This window comes from Cavia porcellus, unplaced genomic scaffold (assembly GCF_034190915.1).
Source record: "Cavia porcellus strain 051 isolate PalLab524CR breed Dunkin Hartley unplaced genomic scaffold, mCavPor4.1 scaffold_12, whole genome shotgun sequence".
In the NCBI taxonomy this organism is placed as follows: Eukaryota; Metazoa; Chordata; class Mammalia; order Rodentia; family Caviidae; genus Cavia; species Cavia porcellus.
In genome coordinates, this window is record NW_026947495.1 from 71,048,674 (window position 1) to 71,076,418 (window position 27,745).

The window sequence follows — 27,745 nt, forward strand, 5'->3', positions numbered from 1 at the left end:
AATGCAATTAGAGGAAAGGGGGGCAACAGATAGCAAAATGTACACAGAACGTGTAAATTTAGGGTACTATTTAGGGTACTATTGTAAATTTATTGTAAACATAGTGACCTGCCATATGAAGACCTGAAAGGGAAGGTCTCAAAGTCTCCAAATAAATGTTAAGGTAGCAACACCGATTATTCTGGTTTGATTATCATACATTAAAATTGCATTGTGAGCTTCATAGATGCATGCAAGTGTTACACATTAATTTAAAATATAAAAAATAATTTAAATGAAATGCTTCTTTTCATTGTGAAACAATAGTTATATTATCTACTTTAATTTTTGACAAATAATGTTATGTGCTTTGTATGTTTGTAATTAGGAATTTTCCTAGGATCTGTGAATCTTGGGAAGGGCGAGCTTTGCCTCTCTATGAAAGCTCCTGTAGTGGACTGAATCTCAGTCCAGGTGCAAGTACTCCTGGGATGCCACCATCTCCTAGCATGATACCATTTTCAGGCACATGCTTCTAGCTGCTATTGCCTACATTACTTTCTTGAGAATGCTGTCCATGCACAAGACACTACATAGCCCTTGAGAAATAAAAAGCACAGTGTCCAATGCAAATACCTGCTGGACAGCCATCAAGCAGCGGTTGTAGGAGTCTGTCAGATCTACCATGGCTCCCTTGCCCAATCTGTGTGTTCAAACTCCATGGTGTGTGTTTGTCATGAGTCTCCAGAGTTCCCTGCATCCGTGATTTGTTTTGCCCTCGGTGGAAGTTTCCTGGAGAGCACAGTCTTTATTAGTTTCCTTCCTTTTATTTTCAGCCTACCTAATTGTTTATATTATAAGTGATTCCATTTCATCACTTCTCAAAGCCCATCAATTGCACTTCTTTGAAATATGCTTACGGCTTAATATAGAGTTAACATTGTCTGCTATTCCTAATATAATTCTACCTTCATGCAGCCCCTGCTAGTTCATAGGTTCATATTTAATGCAGATACCTTGAAAAACATATCCCTAAATCTTCTCCTTGTCCCTTTTGACATGGCTGTGATTCATTCCACATAATTCATATGCTGTAATTACTCACTTAATTGATAAAATTATTGTCTCCTACACAGTAATCTTTGGGATAAATTATGATCACTTTATCCTGATTTATTCTTTTTCCAATTCTTTACCTATGTAATTTTCTTAAGTACATTTTGGAAAAAAAAATATTTCTTAGTGGCAAGTTTGTTGGAAATGAATTGCAAACATGTATACTTCCATGAGAAAGTCCATTTCTGATTTACATTTGAGAAATAATTTCACTAGATATAAAATTCTAAGGTTTTTTGCCATCAAATACTTTCAATATTTTATTCCAATCTCTTCATGCTATTTCTAATAAGTTTTTCTTTTATTGTTTATCTGCAAATGTTGTATCTTATTTGTAGTATGTTAAAATACAAATCTGAGATTGTTTTTCTTAGATTTTACACGGTTTAAATATAATATACAGCTGGACATGGAGGCACACATCTGTAAACCCAGCTCTTAGGAGTCTGAGACAGTAGGATCACCACGAATTCTAGGCAAGCCTGTACTACATAGTGAGTTCAAGGTCAGTCTGAGCCACATAGCAAGACTCAGTCTAAAAAAGTAATATAATATAATATAAATCTCTGAGTTTTATTGTACTGCTTTTTGGTTCCCTTTTAGTTTCCTGAAACTGTGGTTTGGTGTCTGTTACTAATTTTGGAAATATTCTTGGTCATTATTACTTTATGTATTCCCTTTGTCCCATTCTCTCTTCTCTTTTTGGAATTCTGAAGTTATGTATTATACTTTTGGGGATCATCCCTCAGTTTCTGGGTACTTTATTCTGCTTGTTTGCTCACTCTCTTGTTTCCTTCCTCTTTCAAAGTCAGTGTATTAAAACTCCCATCAAAGCATTTCAAATTTACTGTTTTTTCATCAGCCATACAGTGTCTACCAAAGAATGCATTGGGAAGAATCCATTGGAGGCTTTCTTTATTTCAATTAAGTTGACTGAATGGTTAGTAAGATGTGCAGGTGGAGGGCATTGGAGAATCTTTTCATTAGGATTCAATGACTGTAGCTGTTATAATTTTTCTGTGGAGTGTCTTTCTCATTGTCAAGTGCCTACTTTTTCTTTCTTTCTTTGTTACAGAAATCTCAATCTATTTCTTTGAAGCAATGATGCCCATTGGCAATATTAGTTCTATCCAAATTCAGACAAGAAGGCTACACCAGCTCAACTGGAAAAACTTTTTTGTTTTTGATTTGAGCGCTGGAAATTCCTTGCTTATTGGAAGGAGAGCTTTGCTATGAAAAAGGGAGGGTACACCAAACAGCAGCTAATCTTCCCCAAACCTCTTACACCATCGTCATCATGAGAGCATCATGGGACTTATGAAATAAAACCCCATGAAGATTAAAAACAGAGATAGCCTCTCTATCTCTATGATTACAGCTACCAAGAGTTTGTGGGCTTACAGAAATGTTTGCCTATAGAACAGTCTAAAGAAATTTATCAAGTTTAATAAGATTGGATAAAGGTGACTTCTTACTCAATAAATATTTTAGTGTCTGCTCAGGAGTAATACAAGTATACTGTAAATTTTTAGAAAATATATATTGGAGTAAAAAACGTTGCTATGGATCTCCTCACAATTGTCCCTTTCTTTTTGAGCCCATTGATCCTCTCATTTTGCTACTTTCTGAAGGCAATCTGAGACTTGTTCATAGCTGTTTATAAAGGTGTAAATCAAATTCATAGTGAATGCTGCTGTTTCTGAGTACCATCCAGCAGAAAGTCAGGTTCATTAAACACCGCAGTGTATTCTCATCCACTTTATTTATTTGATCCTGTGCCATGTGACTTCTGGCTGCTCTGTGAGGTCAAAATCACAGATTGATCACAAAATGACAGATGAACCTTTTGAGTCTGCCAAGACAGCCCATCCAGCGACATCGTCATCGGACTGCCAGAACTTTTCAAGTGGCAAGAACAATGGATAAAGCATTTTTGAAGAAAGGAAAGGATTTACAGGGAGATTAATGGCAGTGTGTCTTTTACTGTAATTTTAAAATTTAAAAATCAACTGTATTTTTCAATCACAACTGACACTTCTAAGGGTGCTTTTCTTTGCAGAGTTTAGGTGGTGTTTTTTCCTTTATAGACAGCTCTCATTACAGTCCAGAAGAGTCCAAGATGTAATCCCCAGGAAAAGTTTTTGGAATTCTAATCAACTAATTCTAATCACCACTTCCAGGGCAATGCATATTGCAAATAAAGACACTAAGGCATTTTTATAGGTGTGAGGAGCCAAGGGGGTCCTAAGTCCAGTCAAAATAATGGTTAACAAAAACAGAGGCCTCGACCTACAACCAAAGTCATGTTTTATTAATTCTTGAAGCAGGGAGTGGTTCAGAGAAGAGTGACTGGGAGAGAGGCCGGAATTACCTGAGTGCTATCATCAGGACTAGGTAGGAGACATAACAGCATCTTGCAATATTCAGAGAAGTATGCAGAGAGAGTCATCTGCATATCAGAGGTTGGGCAGTCTCTAGTGTTTTGGAGTCAGTGCTTCAGTTTTGATGTCACCCACCCCAGGAGGTTAGAGCCTCTTTTCTCATCTCAGCTGATCCCCCACACATTACTTGGGAGTTGTGTAGACTGGGCATCACTAGCCTATTGCATTGCTTCAAAGACTATACATCAGCACCTCAGCTAGACCCATTTGCATTGCTTAAAATCCACTGAGGGAATAAGGAAATCCCCTAGCCAGCTCATATCAATACCCAGAGGTAGAGCCAAATGCTCTTCTTTCAAAGAGATTGTCCAGGTGGTTCTCCACATGCCTTCTGATCTCTGTTCCCTGGTAATTCCAAGAAAAAGAATGGTTTTGGCTTTGAGGGTTTTGTTTTCCTTAGTGCAAGCCTGGTGACTCTCCAGATCTGTAAGGGTGGAGCAGGAGGCCTTGACAGCTTCCCATTCTCCTTCCCTTCTCAGTCACTTACCAGTGTTTGCTGAGATCCCAAAATAAACCACTTACACTCATTGTCTCAGCCGCTATTTCTGAGAGAGTTAGGATCAGCAGTGAGACAATTTACTACAGACACTGGCCTGTTTTATTTTAGACTGCTGCTACTATTGTAAAAGTAATAAGTATTCATTGCTTGCCTTTCTTCTAGCTTTCAGAGAAAACGGCAACGCCTGCACATTTAAGAGATCTCCAAACTGAAACAAGCACCCTAAATCACCATTGCTGACACTCTCTAGTGAGACCATGCCATCTCTGTATGTAAAATTATTACTTCGAGAATTCTATGAGCTGGAAATGTAGCACACCTCATCTGGTATTCAGCTTTGGAGAATGTGATATGATTTTTCCTTCTTGCCTTGAAATAGGAGACCCTTCCAACTTGCTTATGCACAGAGACTGTGAGGTGGTGTCAAATTTTATCTAAATTTTAAAAGAATCAGCCCAACCACTCAGGGAAGGGAAAAGTCTAGTTCAGTTTTCAAGTCCATTCTTCAGCCGTAGTGTTTAGTGCTTAGAAATTAATCAGAAGGTTCAACCTGTACTCGTCACAGGATATGGCTTCCAAGGATGGAGACTCAATCAAATACCTCCAAAAACGCATCATTTTAATGATGGGCATAGTCAATAGGGCTGGTGAGGTTGTGCTTTTGACAGGTAAAAAAGCGAGTCCTTCTTTTACATGAAAATGTTCCCAGGTTATAAACTAGGCTATTTGTTTTCATCAACCAAAATAATCACAGAAGAAAAACAGTTAAAATAATATATTCTGTTGCTTTGAAGCTAATTCAACAAAGGTCTTCACTTGCTCTGATTTTCACAAATGTGTCATCCTCCGCACAGTGTCCTTCTTCCTCACCGCTGGCTCACATTTAACCGAGGTCACCAGAGCTTTCCGTGCAGACATGATGTTCAATATGCAATCTTTTTAGTATTCAGCCTCTGCCTTTACCTTTGATTACAATGTAGATGAGTTTGCATTTTTGTGAAATCTTTTTAAAAACCTTTATATTTAAAGGCACATTTTAGAACAATTCAGTTCAATCTATTTAGGGATTCTGATAAAAGTATGACTATTTAACCACCCTTAGTTGTCCTTTCTAAGCATCTTGTGATTTTTTTTTTCCCCCTTAGCCTTTTAGATAATATAACACACTCTTCAGGGCAAAATGGTCTTTATGCTAAGAGAGTAGAAGAGTCTTTTACGATCCAGAAATGATTGATCTTTTGCCAAATAGGGAAGGCATTCAAATCACATAAAGGCTAACCTAAGTACTACTGGGACATACTCAGATATGTTCAGATTTCAAATACATGGGATCCTTCTGCACAATAATTTGCATTCCAGGTCTTTGGGTACCAACTGGGTGTCTTATAATTTTATATAATTCTGACATGAACTGTGCAGAATTATTGCCAGAGCCACAGATTAATGATCAGTCTGCGAGACTGCACTTATCAAGCCAGCGTAGCATCCTCACTACCTGACCTTCTAACAAGCAGCTTAAATTTATGGGTTCCCAAGTCCTTAGGTTGGATAACTTGCTAGCATGGCTCAAAAAACTCAGAAGACAGTTTACTTACTATCACTAGTTCACTGTGAGGATATCCAGGAAGAGTCAGATGTTAGAGATGCATTTGGAAGTGTAGCAGAAAGGCCCCTGGAGGGTCAGTGTCCTCTAGGAAACCCCACCTGTGTTCATCAATCCAGCAGCTCTGAGCATCGTGGGTTAGGGGTTTTTAGAGAGTTTTCATTATGTAAGTGTGAATAATTACATCACTGGACATTGGTGATGCTCATTCTTTACCCTTCACCCTTCCTTAGATGTTGGGGGTTGAGGCTGAAATTGGAAACCTTTTATTCATCCCTTGGCCTTTCCAGGCATCAATCCCCAACTTGAAACTACTTAGGAACACCCAATCGCTAATTGTCTTCTGAGCACACTAAGAAGACATTCTTACTGCTTTGGAGATTGCAAGGTTTTAAAAGCTCTGTGCAAGGGAAAACTAAATATACATTGTTGAATATGACACAATGTGACAATCACTTTTCTGCATGCCTTCTTTTGTACTGTCTCTCTTTTATTGTTAATACAGCTTTGAGATTCTGATACTCAAAGATTTTCTGTCACTGTTTTCTTCTTGAGTAAATATTCTCCTCTTTATGGCAAAGGGAAAGATAAAAGAAAGAAAAAAATGCAAAGAATGAAAAGTAGTTCAAAATAATTGAAAAGGAAAGTCATCAGAGAGCAACTTGCATTTTAGCAAGAAAAATGCAAGTGGTGAATAAATGCTTTATACTGATATATGGTATAAGAACATTCTAATAAAATGTAGCAAGTCTAAGTAGCAAAATGGATATGCAATCGTGCAAATTTCAGAAGTGGTACGTTGCTCAAATGTAAGAGAATGATGACAGCATTATATACAGGAACCCAGGTAGTGTAGAACCTATGTGTCATTTTAAGGATTCTTATTTTGGTAGTGATGGAGGACTGTTAATGAGATTAAGTGGAGAAATGATAGTATGTTAAATTTTCAAAAAAAAAAAAATCTAGCTTGTCAGTAAGATATTCACTGAAAGGAGTACAAACTTACCCTCTCATTTCAGTTTTTCTTGAAATATAAAGACAGTAAAAATTGCTTCAGTGCAAGCAATTTCTTTGAGAAGTGATTGCAGGAGCAGGAATACAATTCTAAAGAAGCAGGGCAGGTAAGGAAAGAGAACTGATAATTTCTTGCACCCTCTGCCGCTTCTGCATCGGACTTGCAATTCTATCTGAGACTCTGTACATTGTTGAAGTTCATCACAAAACCATCTGCCTGGAAAGAAGAGAATTCATACTGAAGCCTCAGCTTCCTTGGTCAGAGGTAGACTCAAGGCATTATCTTCTTAGAACCTCTGGGTTGTATATCTGAGAGTGTAAACCTCTGATCAGGCACAGAAAGATGCTTCAAATTAGGCTGGAAGAAAATGCAGTCAGGTCACAGCACAAAAACTACTAGAAACCATCTCAGAGCCAATCACTTCAGTAATGACCAGAACAAGAGATCTAGACCAAAAATGTGCAGTTTCACAGAAAGTGCAGGCTAAGGATTTTCAAAAGAAATGTTGATGTCTGGATATTCTTGCAAATGACAATACTTTTTGTCATCTCTTCCTTGATTAACTTTTAATAGTGAAAATTTACCAAATGTACCATTATTTTTTGCTTCTTAAAAAAAAACTATACTGTACTTTATCTTGCATATAAATCACAAGAATGTTTTTATTCTTCATGGAGCAATAACAGAGGAAAAGTTTATTTTCCTAAGTATTTTAGATGCAAATTATATAAAATATTTCTTTTCAACATTTAAAATAAGTATGTATTAACAGTGTGTGTTCTGTTTCTGATTTTGCAATTTAACCACTTTAAATAGACTATTTCAGGCAGAACTTCTGGACTATAATGTGTGATCAAAACTCCTACTTGACAATGGTAATTTGTAAATGACCAAACTTGCTTGTTAGCATCAAAAAAGTCTTGCTCAAATGATTGTGTACCGTAAACCCAGAATCACCTTGATAACACTGTGTATCTAGTACTACTACTCTCCATTTGTTTGTTTTTAATACATATTTTCTTTCTTTTTTTTTTATCGGTACTGGGGATCAAACTCATGACCGCCTGCTTGCAAGGCAGGCGCTTATGCTGCTGAGCTAAATCTCCAGCCCTAAAAACATTTTTTACATGTTTTCTTTTTAAAATGTATTTTAGTGGATAAATACTGTGTGTTTTTATGTACAACGTTTTGTTTTATGCATTAGGAAATAACTACAACTTAATTCATGCATATATTGTAACATACAAGTCAGGGGAGCAGTACCAGAACTCACTAGGCTTGCATGAAGGTGACATGGTCTGGAGTTTATTGCACCTTGGCACAAGCAGAGAGAAGGTGAAACGTCCCTCTGTAAGGTACAAAGAGAAATGTGCCCTTTTATAGGGCGAGAAAGAAGGAAGGGGATATTAGAAGGGAAGGTTTTAATAAACATGTGGTCAAAGCTCTCTGGCAGTCTTGCGCTTCAAGGGCAAAGTCCTTGAAGGTTCAATGTTAATTTTCAGGTGTCTCCAGATGTCCCCAGATGTGCCGGTACCTGTAAGGTTCCTCATCCTGTCTTATGTTCTTTTTGACATGCTGTACTGGCCGATAACAGTTTCAGAACCCAGCTGGGCTCCCTGCAGAGAGCAGCATCTGTGCTGGCAAGCAGGTTGGAGGCTGGGAGAGTCAGGGCCCAGTGGAGCCTTCCTTACATGTATCATCTTGCACAATTTTTTAATTTTTTTTTGTGTGTGTGTTGTAAATACTTAAAATTGATTCCCTTACCTGCTTTAAAGAATATAATATATTGTTACTAACCACAGTCCACATGCTGTATAGTAGATCTTTTGAAAATTTTTATTCTTTGGTCAATGTCTCCTCAGTCCAAGCAACCCTTTTTCCTGAAAACTGCTTATCTCTTCTGGATTTCCATGTTAAATTTTTACAGACTGCACATGGAAATGAAATAATGTATTGCTTGTCTTTTGGTGCCTGATTTATTTCACTGAACATACTGTTGTCCTGGTTCATATATGTGGTCACCAGTGACAAGATTTCCTTCTTTTAAATGGCTTATCCATGGTCACCATGCTGCGTAATAGCAATGGAGTCTTTTGTTTCTATCAAAACATAACTGAATAGCCATTAATCAACATGACACTGTTGATTACCATTTGATGAAGACTATGAAATGTGCTTTCCTGGTTCCTTAGCCTATGGAGATGGCTTGAAGCCAGGGTCCACAGTATGAGGTCTAGCTCTGGGCTTTGCAGGCAACTGCCTGGTCCATGGTCTTTTGGTGCCTTGTTTGTAAAACGTGGTGTTTTATAGTGTGGAGCAGTGGACACTTGTTTACAACCACGTGCAATGGTGCTAGCCTAGAAGGTAGTCATTGACATTGGCCTAATGAGTGACTCTGAGAGCTGATCTGGGTGCTTGGTCCATAGGACAAACCTAAAACCTTGGGGATGAGGTATTTCTGATGCCTACATCATGGGGAGCCCCCATTTCTGGAAAGTACTGGACAGGACTAGATTCTGGGTCCCCTGGAGGATCAAGACTGTAGCGTGGGGTTTGATCTGGTGCTAGCATGCTGTAAACAGAGTCAGCAGTTCCCTACCTTATGGTCAAAGTCAGTGGTGCCAGCTTTTGTGCTGGGGTAGAACGGAAGCCTAGAGCCATGTGGCCCTGGTTGGGCCCCAAGTATGTCTGAATCCTGTTTCTGCCATGGCTGAACTGGAGATTGGGTCTGCAGGTGACAGCTTGCTGATAGACTCTGGGGTCTATCTTGACTCAGGTGTGGCCCTATTCTGTCACTTATTATAGACTGGCTTCATACTTAACTATACAGCCACAGCACTCCACCTGGTGCTGGGGATGGTCGAGAGCTTGAGACTGTGCAGCATTTCTGGAAACAGAGTCTACTGAAGAGGCCTGGAACAGGGGACTGAGGAATGAGACCTGGCACCAGGAGTCCTGGAAGCTCCATCCTGCATAGTGCTCAGGAGTCTGGGGTATGGGGAGCTTACCAGTGCTTGATTTTACTTGAGCAGGCTGGGTTGGTGTTGTGCTCTTGAGCTCGCATTCAAAGCTCATATCTTCCAAAAGAAAATATTTCTCTCCATGCTTTGTTCCATGGGATTTATGGTGAAGTGATCCAAATAATGGGAAACTGCTTTTTACACTTGTCAATACAGTTTTTCTTATTTCTGTGTTATACCCTTATTCCGTAACTTTTCACCTGTCTTCTGGACTCTTGTAAGGATATTTTTATGCATGGAGATTTGTTCAAATGGATGCTTTTGTGGAAAAGAGCATTGGAGAGTTCTGTTACACCATCTGGATGGCATCATCTCATTTTTATTCTATAATCACTTTCAAACCAAAGGGGTTTCTTTACTGCTTTCTGATGTTTTGCTACTGCTATCTCTGTCAAAGCATCCAGAGCCACAGGAGGAATGGAACGTAATCTCCATTTCACTAAGGGAGAGTCACTTGGGAATGTTGCTCAACTTTCTATTACAAATACCTTCTAAGAGATGTGGAGAAAAGAGAGGCTGAGTACTGTTTTTGGTGCTGTATTTTATAAAGGAGCCACCATGAGATGCATCATTTTGGAAATGAAAATTTTCTCTGTTAAAGCCTTTACTTTTGCATTATTTATATTTTCTATAGTGTGAGTGTACGAGCCACGTGGCCATGAATAGACCACTAATATGTCTATTTCTATTTGCTGATCTGCAAACTGTACTTCCTTGGTTGCAAAGCAAAAGATTTTTGACTTCATGATTAGGGTTCTATGGATATTGACATCCTGACTACAAGGATTCAGCTTTTAATGTGGTTAGGTCCATGTAAGTAAATGGGTTGGGATGGCCTGACGAACTACAAGAAATTTTCCCTTTCTTCTTCGCTGTCTCTGATCATATTAAGCAGATGCTGAAAAGTTGTATCTATAGTAGAACACAGAAAAAAAATTTTTTTTTTCAGGGAGAGGGAGAATTTTTTAGGGTTGACTAGATATGAGCAACTGTGTTCCTTTTTTGATTTATTCAAATATATTTCTTACCTTCTGCAGTGGGATGACTATGTCAAATATGTATTAATCCGCTTTATAACCCCAGTCAATATCTGTTTCAATATCATTCATAATTTAGAAGGAGAGAGGCCATGGGACATGTCAATCTGACTGATGCAGTCTGCATATTTTTACATTTATGATCAATTATGTTACAGGAGACTCTTTTTTCCCCTATGGCACCCATAATGTCATAACATTAGGTTACATGAATAAAATAACATGATATATGAATAAATGTAGCATATAGGACTAGAAGAATACGTGGATGAAGTCATTCTAATCTCATGTTTTGTCAGATGCAGCACCCACTCCTGACTGTGGATCAGACCAAGTTGAAATCTGGTCCAAAGTTTTCAGGTGCTGCTCCTCCTGCAAAAGGCTCCCCCGTGCTTCCTGTAACATCTCAGGGCAGGGACGAGGGAGGATGAAGGTTGGGAGACCACAGCAGTGGCACAATATTCACAGTGGTTTCATTTAAGTAAAGTCTAGGCTATTGTCATATTTTTGTAACTTTTCGATAGTACTGGATGTTTTTTTTTTTTTTTCAAAATAGATCTATCTTTTTAAAAACTCAAATATGAGTTGTCCTAAGAAATAGTTATTTGAAAAATAAACTAATGTGGGAAAAAATAAAATTAAAGAAATAAATTTATTCAGCTGCTTAATGCCTGAGGCTAAATACTAAACGAATGTTACTTATTATTTTTAATTATTTCCCTTCAGATTAAGGTTGAAGCTAATATTTGTGAGTAGATTGTGAGGAAATTGAGAAAATTTAACTTGTAGAATAAGAAGACTCAGAAACATATCAGATGGTGGCAATATGAGAGCTCTTTGAACCTTTTTATTCTCAATCAATTTAAAAATATTACATGGTTAGAAGTGTTTGAACATGTTGACTGAATATTGATAGCAATAAGGGATCTATGTGATTACTTTAGCTTTTATTTGGTTATTTAGATCTTACAATGGTTTTATTTTATCTTTTTTTATTATTTTAAAGATCCACAAGGTACAATAGATCCATTTTGCATGTCCATATCTAGTAAAATGAGCAACTATTTTGAAGACAATAATATGCAATCTAATAACCATTGCTAATTTTTTCTGTCATTCTTATAATGATTTTGTGATTATGATTTTTTCACTCCTTCCAATTAAAATATCCATACTAAAAGATTTATATATAGCATTGCAGAAATTTTGAAATTTTCCTAAAACTGTTCTGGCCTGAGGTAAAGCTATTGCACTGACTGAGCTAAGATTCTGCAGGACTGACCTTATGTAATCAGTGGGCTGGTGAGCACTTAGAGATGCTGACATTGTCTTCCCTCTCAAGCTTAATAGTTTAAAAAGAACTAAATAGTGTATACCAGATTATGTTGGTTTCAATATGGAATGTACATTTACTTGTTATATTCTGAAGCTGGTTTTTGTTTTTTTTTTGTTTTTGTTTTTGTTTTTGGTTTTTTTTTTATTAGTATTTCTGCACTTTAATATTCTTATATGTAAATTGAGGGAAAGGTTTTTTAATTAATTAAATTTATTTGTACATTTTGGGTATGCATATTATTCACATTCATTGTAGGAAATTTGTACCTGTACATAATATAACTTGGCTCTCTTTTTTACCATCCTCCTCCCCTTCCCCCAACCCCACATCACCTCTCTATTTACAATAAAAACTTGTTTCCAATTTTCCCTTCTTTTCTCACAAAATGAGGAAATATTTTGAACATTTCTGTCACTTTAATAAAAATTAAAGAAATAAATTCATTCAGCTTCTTAATGCCTGAGGCTAAATACTAACCAAATGTTACTTTTTAAAATTATTTTTCTTCAGATTAAGGTTAAGGCTAATATTTGTGAGGAGAGCAATCTGCCTTAAATATTAGTGTGTTCTACTCAAAATTTTCCTACACAGACTCTGTAGAAAACAATTATTGCTTCCATAATGGAATAGCACTATTAGGAAGAAAAAAAAATCAAAGCATTATGAGAAATAATTGGGTATTTAGAGAAAGGAAGTAAACTTACTATAATTATAATTAATGGGAAAAATAGGCAAGTTTGTGAGGAAGTTTCTGTTAGTTAAACACTTCTCTGAAAGTAAATTCATCTTTAAAACAAAGCTACTGATATTATAATGTACCTTCTGTGTTTGCTGAAATACTATCTCTGCTTCACACATTGTAACTGCAAAATCATATTAATTTTTGTTTCATTTAAACTAGCTACCACAGACACTATTATCTTAAAGACTGAATAAAAATTTAGTCAGCAGTTTAGGTCTATATGAATTATAGTCATCTATTTAAAACAGCTTTTAAAAACATATTGGAAATAATCAAGTAGAATAATTGAGAACAATTCACAAATCTAAGAATTGGTAAGCTAATTATTGAAAAAAATGAAATCATACGTAAATAATCTAAATTACTTTACAACTCAATGCTTCTTCCTGTGAAACTGATATAGCTAATAAAACCTAACAATGGATTACTACTTTCAGTTAAATGAAAAATTGTGCTGTATATTCATTGATGATGACAAATCGTAGATTACTGTAAGACATGTACTTATATCATGGTAAAATATGTTATATGTGGTCTGTAAGCAAATAAATAGTACAGTAATACAACAAAATAAGGAAAGTATTATTCATTAAATGAATAGTGACCACTTTCAGATTTCACAGAAACAGTTTAAGCAAACCCTGATGATTTCCAGCCTGTGTTGAGATAAGACAATTATAACTGTCACAAATATGACATTATTTCATCTCCAATGCTCAGTGCACGAGAAAGTGCACATGAAGACAGCATATACAGTTATTTTGGATTCTGTAGCAGTTACCTATAAAAACGTTTTTGACTTAGAAATACAATATAGTATATGATGAAGGGTGGAGTTTAGATTCTTTTCATATCAGCATTTCTGGGAAAGAACCAAACGGTGTGTCAATGCCTAAAATTGACTAATGTCAGGCAACATTAACGTTTAACCAGATATGAATATGAATTAATATTAAATAGATGAAAATCAGAAAGGCACAACCAAATGATTTTTCTGATTTCTGGTTTTTAAACAAAAGCTAATGATGGTTGGCTATATTCTTTATTTTCTCAGGGGTAGAGTTCTATAGCTGAATTTAGTCACTAACTGCATTGTGAATGCATCTTCTATACATTTAAATCATTTTTTCTTTAAGTGGATAAATTAAGTGGCTTTCAGTAAAGTACTTTATTTTTCAAAGGTTAAACGATGTTTTAAATTTCAGTGTAAATATGTATGTCAAGATAAAAACATTAGTCAAGTTATAGCCACAAGGAACCACAATAAGTTACTATGGAAATACTTAAGGAAACAAAATATGAATTTAATATATCTACACAAATACAGAACTCTTGAAGCAATACACAGTTTTGACATTTAAAATTGAAAAGTTATGTTGATTAAGCCAGAAATGTACAGTTGAATCAACTGAATATTTCTAGCTTAATCAACATAAGTATATTATTTTCTATTCTAACATAGAATGGAAACTTGGTGAAAAAAAAACACTTCTATTTCTATAATTTTTCCTCTGTATTTCTGCTATTCTGTACATTTACTTTGGCTTTCCCTGTTAATCTTTAATTTTCTTTCTTTAACTCTTAAGTTTGGTTCTAATTTGGTTCCTGGTATTTGCTTTATTTTTCTCTTTTTTATACTGAGCTTCTAGTTATTCTACTGAAGTTGACAACTGTCAAAATAAAGTGAGCTCTGGGGAGAGTTAATTGAGTCCTTTCTTTGCAATTTATTTTTCAGGACTATGCTGAGAAAGAGAACACCATTGCCAAAGCTCTGGAAGACTTGAAGGCTAATTTTTACTGTGAACTCTGTGACAAGCAGTACTATAAGCATCAAGAATTTGACAACCACATTAATTCATATGACCATGCTCACAAACAGGTAAGAAAAAGACGTCCAAAAAAGTTGAGCATTTCTAAACTTTTGTAGTAGAGCGAATTGTGCACACTATATGAATGTGTTATTTTTATTTAACTCTTTCTTGGCTTTACTATTTTACAGATGTTATTATGGGGCGATAATTTGGTAACATACAGAAAAATCCATTTTAAAAGCAGCGTTTAAAATAAATGACCACTTTGTTGTGTTCTGATCTGCTCTGTTATGTCCTGTTTTGTCTTAATCTCTTTAAAATAAAAAAAATAAGTGACCAACATAAATAATTCATATGCAATTGCTTCTTAGGAAATGCTAGTGTTTTGAAGTAATATAATTCAGACAACTTTAAATGTTTCAAATATTTTAAATTTTAAAAGATTAATCAAGATCATATTCATTAAGCATAAATGTACATAGTCATGCATTGTTTAAGGATTAAGTGACATTTTCTAAGAAAAGCACCCTTGAGCAATGTCCTCACTGTGTAACCATCCCTGATAGTAGTCATACAAGCAAAGACACCTATGGGCTTACTAGGTGGTATAATCTTATTACACCACTGTTACATTATATGCTGTCTATCATTAGCAAAAGCATTCATATGTGGCTCATGACTGTAGTTCTTTATAGAAAGATTTTAGATTTAAACGAACATGAAAACATGAGGAAATAAATGGTCTGGAATTATTGATTAAATAAATAAATATATAAGTATATATCTGTATACATATATATGTATATACCTATGTGTATATATGTATATATTTGCTTTGAACTGGTTTTCATTTTACTATCAACTGAAAATCTAAGATTGAAATGTCAACATTATAGAAAGATCCACTTAAAGTAGTAATAATTTACAAGTGAGTTTGTACTGTGCATTTTCTAATATAACTTACCTTTACCAATATTTAAAATTGTTGTGTGGCTAATATGATAGCATTGATTTACAATTAATTCAACCTTTGGTCATCACAATTGTCATCTGCAGAATTCAGTTATACTTAAAAACAAACTTTTGAACAGATCGACCTGCAGTAAGTCTCCATTCATATCCAATTTATTGAGCATAATAAGAAAGAAAGGTTAGGGAGAAATGATCAGAATGATGTAAGGGTTTAAGCTGAGCTTCAATTATATACATGGCTATTTAGTGCATGTTTCATGTAACTTTCTGTCTTTGACATTTTCTTCCTGGTGCATAGTGTATAATGAATCTCTTGACCCACTGACTAAGAGATCATTTTTGATAGAATTATTTCTTTTTTACATAATAATTCATACACATAATTCTATTATTGCTTGATTTGAACATTCAAAATCATCAGGAGATAGTGGTTTTTTTTTTTTTTTTTTTTTTTTACGTTTGCTAGCATTCTGCAGGGTGTTCCTGAAGGGACAAATCTTAGAAGTTCTTCCCTGACTTTTCTCTGTATATCTAACAGCACAAGAAACGTTGTTAGGCAAATGTATCACTGAGTAGGCATTTGGAAATGTGTGCCAGTGTGCGTTTAAAAATACCTTACTAGCTAGTAATATTTTCATCAAAAAATACTTAATTCAGACATAAAGTTGCCTTTGAAGATCAAACTCACTTACCGGGAGGAACTTCTCAGCTCCTTAGTCATAACTGGTAGCAAATGTTATGTACTACACAAGTTAGCAAAGTGAGTTCAGACCAGATTTGACTCATTATTTTGAAGCTTCAGAAAATCACTCTGACAATGCCCATGGACATTATGTCCCAGAGATATAGCACTAAAGTAACCATGAACTCTGGTAGATAGCAGAGCTTAATTGGTTATTTTAGCCTGAGATGATGTTACAATACCTGATAATACTTAAAATCTATACAAACATTATATTTCTTCCCAGTAATATAGTGGCACATCCTTGAGGGTGTCTTCTTAGAGAAAGCCCTCTTTTTTCTGAGCAAAGATGGCACCCTGCAACAACTACCTGTATTTCTACTGTATGACTCCAGTTCATAATGATGTCTTGACATTTGCATGTGGTCATGAGTTTCTGATAGGTCCTGATTCTTCTTGGTTGAATAAAGTCACGTAAACATTGAAAAATTATCTATATATTTCAGGTGTTGCAATCTGGCTTTGATTAAGGTTGCCTTTCTAAAAAGTCTAAGCCACAGATGATTTTCTTTGACAATATAATCACTTCTACTATTTCAGTTCCTGATGAAGCTCTAAGTGGCTGTATGCTGTGAACGCACTGCTGGTGCATTGTTATTGTTTCAGAACTAGAGTGCCATCCAGGAACTGAAGTGCGTTATGTACATGCACCAATTCCCTATGGCAAAATGTGATTATTGAGTACTGCCAACACATACCAAAATAAATAAATAAAGTGAATGAAAGGTGCAATAAGTTTAAAAATAATCAGTACTATTCCAAGTATTTATTTGGTATACTGTTCAATATAAACTTGGATAGTACCTGAAAAGGAAAAAATCCATTCACATAGTCTCTCTCTCTTGGGAAGGTAGGGCCAGATGTCTTATTCACAGTTACTGGCTTGTGACCAAGTTGTGCAGAATCTGTCTTCTGCCAGTACTGGGCAGCACCACCAAGGGAGCACCAGCCCCAGGTCCCTTTGCCATGCTTATGGGCACAGATTGCCACAGTGTTGTGACACACCCTTAACTCACAGCCCACCTATTCCAGCATAATACTGGGTAGAACCAGGGCTCATACTGCCATGTCACATACAGATGATGCAGACTGAAGACCCCAAAACAGTGCAGCCAGTCCCTTTATCCCTGCTTACTAAGATGGAAGTGTGATAGTTTGAGGTCATTTTTCTTCACCTGACCCAAGGTTGGATCAGATGTTTTATCAATAGCACTGATATCAAAATCAGGATTTAAAATGTTCCCAGTGTTGTGCTTCAACATCCCAGCATTTTTCCAGCCCAGAGTTGCAAGGCAAAGTTCTATGCTTACTCCTCGCTTGTCCTCCTCCTTGCCCACAGAATGCTGTCCATCTGAAGTTGGGGTAGTACTGGTGAATGCGGCTGATGAGACTCAGGGTAAACCTAAGTCTCACAGCCACGTGGACCTGCACTGTGTCAGTGTTCTCCTGGGACAGCATTCCATCTGGAGATGATACGGAGCAAAACTCAAACCTGTCTTGCTGGAGTTAATGCTTCTACATGGTACCAGACCATGTGTAGAGGCCCAATCTTTAAGCAAGTGTCTGGGAATAGCTATGCTACCCAAAATTAGTGGACTCGCGACTGAGACAGCCCTTTGGCCATCCCGGCTGACACTGAGGTGTGTCACTCCTGAATCTCACAGTCACAGAAATCTTAATAGTCTCTATGAGTATGGGTGTGGCTCAGGCCCACAGGGAGATAGAAATGAAGCAGGGCCCAATGCTTGAGTCTATTCCACACCCTGCAGGTCTCTGCCTGATCTTGTGTCAAGTCCAGATGCTGTGTAAGCTGTGGCCTAGGCATCGGGTCCTTCATTTTCTGCGGGAGGCAAATCTCACACTAGTAAGACACAGCAGTCAGCTTCACACCAAAGTCCTGTGCCAGCCCACGTGCCTTTCCCCCTGGTGGGTGGGTCTTCTTCTCACTGTTGCCCAAGGTTGGAAAAGAAGTAGAAGAATTTTCTTATGATTTGAATCTAAAATTTCTCCCCAAATCCTTATGTGTGATTAGATCATGGTATGTTATATTCATCATGAGTCCAACAAGTAATTAGTTCAATTGCTAAATATTCTGCTAGGTGCTGAGCCCTGGCTCTCCTTCTCTCTGTCTCTCCCTCTCTCTCTCCAATTCCTGGCTTCCATAACATAAGCATCTTTTCTTCCACGTAACCCTCTGCCACCTCTTACTGCCTTGGATCCAGTCAACCATGACCATGGACTGAAATTCTGAGCCAAATTAAACTTCTACACCTTTAAGTAATGAGTGTTAAGTATTTTTTCCTAATGAAGAGAAAGTGACAATGATACATTCTCTTTGCTCTGTAGCCGACACAAATACAACAGCCAGCGGTACTGGTCAATAAACACAAGATTTTATTCACACACATAAAATTTAATTTCAACTTGATAACTGATAAATGAGAGTTTACATGCAAATCATCACTTGATGAAACATACACAGTATAGTTAATTTTTAAAACACAGAAAGTAGTGTACAACACCAAGAAATACACAGGATTTTAAGAACAATTTTAAGAACAATTCTGTATCTCAGTGTCTTAGGACAACTGCACTTTATATCAACTATTGTGTTATTATATATTACTTAGATAATAAATGATTTAATGTGAATTTTTATTAAAAATTAGCCACATTTGGGACATTTCTGAGGCGATGGAAGTTTAAAAACAATGACCTAAAAAGTCTCATTCACCTTGTTTTATCTATTGATCTGTATCAAATTTCTGCAATATTTGAGGAAATCTTAAACATGTGAACATGTATCTGTAGCATACCAACATGCATCTTAATACATTTGTACATTTTCCTGTGTGATAAATGCATCTGGAGGACCCAGCCACGTAAATCAGTCACCCCAGCTCCATCAGTAACTGTTGCTGTGGGCTTTTTCTATCTTTGACCTTCCAGCCCCCACTTCTGTATCTGTGTACAGAGGATTTGAACTACACAGCTTTCATCGGGGTGTCTGGATCAAAATCAGGGTTCAGAATCTAGGTGGCCATCATAAATGATCAATATACGTTTAGTTCCTAATTCCACTTATGATGTGGCTGTTTCATACTAAAAGTGAATAAAATAGTTTCCATTAAAGTTACAGCATTCTAAATTCTGATCACTGAGATAAAAGTAAATAAATAAGCAAAAAGATTGGAGACTCAGCCTCGGGTGAAGACAACAGCTTTTCCTGTAACCCATTCCACCTCCTCATCTGCCCTTAAAGTACAGCCACACTCCCTCTCCTCTCCCGGCAGCCTCTGAGCAATTCAGAGTCATTTTCCCAGTGAGAGACTTGTCATACTGATGCTATGAGAGATAGAAGAGGGAATGATTGTCTTATTGCTTCTGCCCCTCAAACATCTTGATTTTTGCTTTAGTGGCTGCAATATGTCTGAAATATCTCCTGAAAGGCGCCGGGGTGACCTCCACCTCAGCACGCTGAGACTCAGTGTCTTGCAGCTTGCTGTTTTGTTCTGCCCCAGAGGAAGTCAAGGTCAGGCCAGGTGTTTGGAATGTGTTTTCCCTACAGGGACTTTTATTGCTACAGAAATGGAACAGCTGTATTCCCAAATCTGAACATTTCCTCATAATTTAAACTGCTGTTCAGTGACAGTATATTTGAGAAAGGAATTACTTCTTGATAGTTTCATGTAAATAGTCACCTGTGTATAAATACATAAAAATAATTGCTAATTTAAAAATAAGATGCAGATGCATGTGCAAATAGCATTCTATGATCAAACTTCTCCCAGTGTTGTCTCTGGGATTTTGTGTGTACATCTGTTTGTATGTGATGTATACTTCTGTTTTTTGTACTTTTTAAATCTTTTTTCTCTCTTTTTTTAACTTTTTGAAGATTTTTCACTTAGAAAAAGAGAAGGGCATAAAATTTGTTTCCTGAGAACCCACAAGCTACCCCCAAACCCAAATAGAGACTGCCTAGGGAACCACAGATAATATGACTCATTCTAAAACTTTCTTGTATGAACAAATATTTTATGAACATTTTTATTCCAAACCATTCACAGTTCAGACAAACCCTGATTGTAGGTATTGTCTTGAATTTACCCCGGACTTTGGATGAAATAACAATTTTTAGCAACTGAACTAATGTTACTCTATAAATTTCCCCATACAACATCAAGTCTTTTTCATGCCATGTTTTATTGTTTGTCAGACTGAGATAATGGAAGATGCGTTGAGTCAGTTTGTACTGAGTTTGGGGGAAAACTAGCATGGAAAACACGTGATTCATGGCTTTGAAAGAATATTCTTCCTATAGTTTACCTGATAACTAGGCTGGTGGTATTAACGGAATTTAATTCTTTTTACTACTCTATTTTTATATATAACAAAAATACTTTTAAAATAATTTTTCTGAGAAAATATCTACCTAGAGTAATAGTTTATAGCTCATTATAAACTTTTATTATGTAAATTTATATTTTCATTTACTTGAAAATGAGAAAGCTTATAGGATTTATTCTTAATAAAATCAAATAAGAACATAGGCCCAGAAAAAAGAATGAAATATGTAAATCTGAGTTTAACATTATGTGGGGATTTGAGAAGGCACATGTTTGAATATCAAAATTTTAATCCTCTGATAATCCCATCAAGAACTAAAGTTTACATTTTTTGCTCAAAGGTTTATCTCATTATATACTTTAAGATTCTAATGGCATCAGCATTAAGTAAAATATCAGTGTTTCTTTTCTCTGTAGTCTTAGGTGAACATAACACTATAACATATAGAAACCTTAATTCTAGTTGAAAGTTGGAATTATAATACATCAAGGGTCCAGTTTAGGTCCATGGCTCAGGGCACATAGTCAGAGCTTTACAGATGATTTCAGTATGAACCTGGGTTTGAAAAGCAGGTTGGAGATTGCTAGAGTGGTGAGGTTAGAGTTTAAACTGCAATCTCACATAGTTGTATCCATCCTTCTATGATCTAGAAGTAAAATTGTGTTCTAATGCCAAAGAATTTATTTAAAGGTTCTATCAGGATGGAAAAGGAAGCAGAGGACAGAAAGAGACAGATCAGCTTGTTCTCTCTCCTTTCTCTAGGCAAAGACTTAGAGAAGAGAGACACATTACAAAACTTTTAGAAAGTAGAGACTGTGGAAAGGAAGTGCCCTTGTAGCTATCTGCTTCATATCAGTTTGAAACTCAGCCAACTGCAAATGAAATTTGACAGGAGAGTGTGTTTAAACAACAGATTTTGTTTGTTGATCTATCCAGTGTATTCTGTTTAAATTTGTCATCATTGCTGCCAAGAATTTACCCCTTGCCCTCCTGAGGGACTCAGTGGGAAACTTATCTGAGAACAGCAGGTCCTGACACACATGGGAAAGACACAAGTAGATTACCCAGGCCTGACCAGTGAATAGAAAAATCAGGGCTTCCGTAGACAGTGTATGGATCTTGGTTACTAAAATTGCATGCAAACAGGGCCTCTTCCATCTCTTGTAAACAAGAATATCAGAAATGGAGTGAGAAGAACAAACAGAAATGGAAAGATATTTAGCAATTTTCCCCAGCCTGGTCATTCATAAATTATTTATCTAAACATGGATCAGGATATTATTTATTTTCTTTCCTTTTTTTTTTTTTTTAATCTTTTTATCGGTACCTGGGATCGAACTCACGACCGCCTGCTTGCAAGGCAGGTACTCATGCCGCTGAGCTAAATCCCCAGCCCCTTATTTTCTACTCCTCATTGCTCAGGTAGATGAGAAAGTAACTTATTCAGAAAATAAGGAAGCAAAAATCTCTTTTCATATAGCTGATATACTTCAGAGTAACTTTTACTCTGTTACACACTTTACCAATTGGCATTTTATTGTTATTAATATAAATATTTCGTATTTTTACTTTTCAAGCTATGACAATTATCAGATCTTACTCAAATGACAGACTGTTTTAAATTGTATCATTAGATTTTAATAAATGAAAAGTAAACACTGCATAGAATAAACATTGGTTAGTAATGATTAGTAATCAGCATATGCTTATTTTATTTAACTATTTCACAATCTATCCATGATTATCCACTAAATGAACTATTATGCTTAGGGATCCTAACTGGATTTCAATGATCTCAATGACTTGTGTGGCAACAAATTGTGTATCTATTGCTACAGACAGGAAATAATACTCATTGAGTACTTGAAACAGAGAACCAATAAATGTATAAATATAAATGCATATTACATACATGTTATATTCAGACAGTGCTACATATATACATGAATTCAGTTAATCTGCATTCTTCCTTTGTCTAAAAATAGGTAAAGGAATCTAGAAATACAATTATTTGCATCTTGATAATTTGGAGTTGGAACTGTTATAAATAATTAGTATGTTTATGAGCACCTTTGACAAAGGAGAATTTTGGTGATCTTTGACGTCAAATAACTTATATAAAAGGCTTCTTATTATGATTCTACCCTCAGATGTCAGGACAGTGATGTTTACAGACCTACTACAAGTAAACATGGTCTTTCATGAAATAAATTTCTTTTCTCTTGAGTGAATACTTGGCATATCAATTTTTACTCATTCTGCAGTAGGACACATTTTGACAATTTAATCTTGGCTTTAGAGCAGCTATATAATTAGCAAACATAAATTACTTTGTTTCCTCTGGATTATCAATTCTTTGTGAGCTAAAATTGTGTTCCAGTATAGTAATAATCATTCTGTGAACCATTTTTGAGATGTCTTGTATCTTAGTTCCTTTAACGCAACTAGACAATTTACAAGGAACAGAAATTATAGTTATGGAAACTAAAAAATCCATAATCTAGAGACCAGAATGAGGTACCCTCTTGCTTTTTGATCCTGTAGTGGAAGATGGAAGCCCTGGAAAAGCTGGGTGAGGCCACACTGCCACCTTGTAGCAGCCCCAGTTTCAGCCATGAGGAAGGAGCCTTAACAGCCTAATCTTCTCCTAAAGCTGTCACATTGTCTGATGCTTACAATGACAATTTTATTTCAACTTGAGCTTTGGAGGAAACATTCAACCCATAATGAATGCTATGATTAATATAATATTGTTATATAAATATTAAAGTGATTCAGAAATGCTTTATGAATAAAAGCAAGACAACTGGTAAAAATAAGAATTGCTTTTCATAGTAAGTCATAGTCTTAGCAACTTTCAAATCATCATGACTCACAAAAAGTGGATATTCCTTTTGTTTTATTCTAAACTTTTATCATATATCTACCTCATGATGCTGCTCCATAAGTGCTTATTGAAGATATTTGTTAATGAATGAGGGAAGGAGTTCTTATTTCTCTGTAAAATGAATTGATTGGCAGCTGGTATCGAAAGCAAAGAGGGTTAGAGATACGGAGGTGGCTTGGGTCACTGTGGGTGTATTTTAATATGCATGCATTTTAGTATCAGGTATAATTTCTAGATAGAAGGTGTTAGATGGATTGAGTGCTAAAGATAACAGAGGAGAAATAATGGTGTTGTGAGCATATTTCAGGCGTGAAAGCCTGGGTGGATGAAAATGCAGAGGACTTTAGCAAGTCAGTTTTTGCGTGGAGCAGGAGGGAATGAAGTAGTTAAGTTGATAGAGCTGTTTTTCTCTGAGTTCTCTGTATGTGACTTTCAAAGCAGTGGGTGAAAGCTTCCCAACTGGGAAGAATCTCTTAAAAGATATACTATGTTCTAACACATTGAAATGGTTACTACCCACAACATACATAACTTCTCTGGGATTTCAGGAATGTAACATCACCATCTAGCCATCCTTTCATGCCAAAAATATGGGCATTAGATGGATAAAATTCTGTATTCTAAGTTATTCCTCTCAATCTTGTCAATAACATGCTTTCCATTCTTATAGAACTTGCCTGATAATCATTTTAATAGTCATAATAGGCCCCAAAATATTATTTTTAAAAAATATTTCCTGATTTGTATTAGAATTTAATTTTAAATTCTGATGTTCAGGTGCTTCAGATTATCAATTTTTAAGTCATACTTTGAGATCCTAAAATGAATATACATTAATATTTCTTGATTTTATAAGCTATGAGATAATCTAATTAAATTTGACATACTAATTTCATAGGGAATCATTTTTAAAATGGTTACACCTGTCAAAACATCCTTACTAGGCAATTTTGTTCTTATCACGGTCAGAGGAAATATTTTCTTTGTGTTTGACATGAATCAGTTGGTATGAAATTCAAGTATTAAAATACAAACTGCTTTTGAAATTAATTTTACATTTGTATATCTATGATGTGTTAAATATACGCATGTTAACATACATATATTTTTGTCCCTAAGTACACAGAGATATATATCAGTGAATACTAAGTGTACATACATACATGTATGTATGTATGTATGTGAGTACATATATGTTCCTGGGAAAACCATCGTCTCTGCAAATTAATATTATAGCTCACTAATTTACATGCCTGATTAAATGTGTTAAACCTAACAGGCACTAATAATACACATAAAACTCATTACATTTAAAAATTGTGCCAATAAGTTTCATAACTCATGCTATTTTGCTCATATAATTGCCTCTAAATGGGAAACTTCTATATGATGTAATAAATACTCTGCTATTTTCATAACTGCTTATAGTTTTTATATCATTGCTTTTGTACCAAACTGAAAAATTTCTGAAAACTCAGTCCTAAAGTACAGGTAGAGGCATTAAAGACAACCATTGACACCTGTTTAGTAATATCCCTCAGGACAACCAAAGGTAAAGTTAACCCTCAGAACTACATGTTCCAACCAAGAAAGAATGATTCATGTCTCCAATACTCATAACGAAAACCCCTACAACATAGTAAAAGCTTTTATTTCAGCAGATTAATAACTTTTACAATTTAAAAATGACACTGTGTTGTCCCACTTAAACAAGATACATACTAGAAGCTTAAGAAAAATGTCTGATAGAAAAGGGCTTTTAGAGATATGAACCCCAGCTTTGTTTAACCCCGAAACATTGCTGTGCTCTTGTGCCCCAGTGTTTATAAGAAATGTCACTGTCGAAGTTGTCACACAAAGATAGCACAGGTAGGAAGAAAGACAGGGTAAAAATAAGCATTGTATCAAAACATGGGAAAACATAATATTTCAAAGACAGTAATTGCACAGTTTTATGAAGTTTAAGTTTGAGCACTATATCTCACAAAATAAAATGTTGTTTTGGATGTGCAAATGATACGCTACTTCCCATTTTCAAAAATTAAAAACAACTGAACTCTTCAAATATTAAGTGAACTATTAAAGATTTTATTCAGATAATTTTAACTAGACATGCAATGAAGAACTAAGAATGAGAGAATGATTCAAACAACGACTTCAATAACAGATACATTAATAAATATTGGAATAATCAAACTGGTTAATATCTCATATAATTAAAACTAATACATTAGGTCATCCCTGCGGGAAAAATGTTAATCATATCAGTACATGTCAATGTGTACTTGCATTGCCGGGGACAGTAATAATTCACAGTTCTCTACAGATTCTGCAAAATAATTTGCAGGTTTGTAAGCATCTTAGTCAAGAGAAACACAATGACAAGTGTCTACCTAGACTCAGAAAATTCATGATGTGTTCCCTGAATCATTAACAGCACTTCACTCAAGAAAAACAACATCTTTGGTCCATTTTCAAGTCTGGAATAATTACCGCCCACATTATGCACCTGTCTGTGGATGGGAGGAGGTGAATGTCTAAAATATTGCTTTTTGATGGTTTCTCTGTGTTGCATTTGGATGCTCCCCCACAGCCTCATGCTGTCTTGGGGCTGTTGAAGGGTGATGGGATCATGAGGGGTGCTACAGTTCACTGTGATGTTAGGAGGCTGGCGCTGGTTGAAAGAGGGGAGTCATTGGGTTTAGTGTACAATGAACCATCTCCCTCTTTGGCTCCGCCCTTTTCTCCTCTCTTCCAAGATGCCATGTGGTACTGAAATTCGCTTTTCACTCCTGACCCAATGCCATGCTTTCTGCTCTAGAGCTGCAGACCACAGACTCAACATGAGTCTTCTCCTTTGTGCTGTGAGCTTTGATGATTGTGACCCCTACCCCCAGGAAGACAGTGACCAAGACAGTGGCATGAAAACACCTGTCAGATCAATAACATTCCTACCAGAAAACACAGTGCCATGAAAATTGTACTATATAAGCAAATGTCATTTTTAAAACCCGAACTTTGATTTTGTAATGAAAGTCAAGAGAAAAAATGTCTCTTTCTTCAAGGAAGAAGAATAATGTTGACAAAGTCATAGAAGAGGAAAAGAGAGATAATAAAATAATTCAACCATAAAATATTATTGTTTATATTGTCACAAATAAAATGCATTTTTCTAATAAATACATTGTAAAAAGTATATGTATATAATTCCCTAAAATTATAAAGAGAATTGATTAAAAATGAGGAAATATATAATAATTTATTAAAGAATGGTACAGACTATGGTAGTAATCAAGAAAGGTGGTCATTAATAGCATATTTAATATGGTATGTACTTAACCACAAAAAGTAGAAGGAGGTTACAGTGTAACCTGTGGTGTGGAGCTATTAAATGCACCTTAGGCTTATTGCAGTAATATGTAGAATATTGTAGCATACGTAGTGATATGCTCTCAAGTGTTTGCATATATTACCAAATTATATTCATTAACAGTATGCAATTATTTGCTAATTCATCCTTAGTTTCTGAAGGCCTTTGCTTCCATCACTCCCCTACAGAGACCAAAACCCAAGGATGCTCTAATCTTTTACAAAAAATAGTATATGTATAACAAATTATATTCAGATTGTTTATATTACCTGATTCTGTATAAAATTATTTCTAGATTAATCATAAATAATTTATTATAAATTCCATATAAAAAGTGGCTAGGCTTCATTATTGGTAGAATCATGAACGTCCTTAAATGACACCCCAGTAAAATTGTTTCCCAAAAATAGGATGGGGCAATGAGATGACCAACATAAGGGGACCTAAGGAAATCTACAGGAACTGAATTTGAAAAGGAAACATGGGGTCTGATTGAGTAGATTTTGTGGGCTGTAGCAATGCTCTGGTAACTTATTCTAAATGCCCTTAGGTAATGTAAAGGTTTCTATTAAAAAAGTAACAGCATTTGATTTGCTTTAAAGGACAAATCATAGTGGGGCCAGGAGTACAGATGGCAGAACAGAGATCAGTGGGAAGCCTTCTATAATCCGAGGGTCGGATGGTAGTAGTCTGAATTACAGAACAGCAGTTCTCATTGTAAGAAAAAAGCTAAAGGAGCTGATGGGTTGAAGTTTGGCTGTAAAAGCATTACTTACAGAGCCTACGGTTTCTGTCAGAGCACATAAATGAGTGTTGCTAAAATGAGAG

The 27,745-nt window shown here is 35.8% G+C and overlaps 1 protein-coding gene across 1 annotated transcript in view; it reads left to right on the forward strand.

The window, feature by feature from the left end:
- The window catches only part of Znf804a (zinc finger protein 804A), a 268,088-nt gene that overhangs the window by 189,882 nt on the left and 50,461 nt on the right, over positions 1–27,745 (forward strand). Inside the window, exon 2 of the mRNA XM_063259409.1 lies at positions 14,524–14,667. Within this exon, the coding sequence (XP_063115479.1) occupies positions 14,524–14,667 (144 nt within the window). The remainder of the gene's footprint in view (positions 1–14,523; positions 14,668–27,745) is intronic.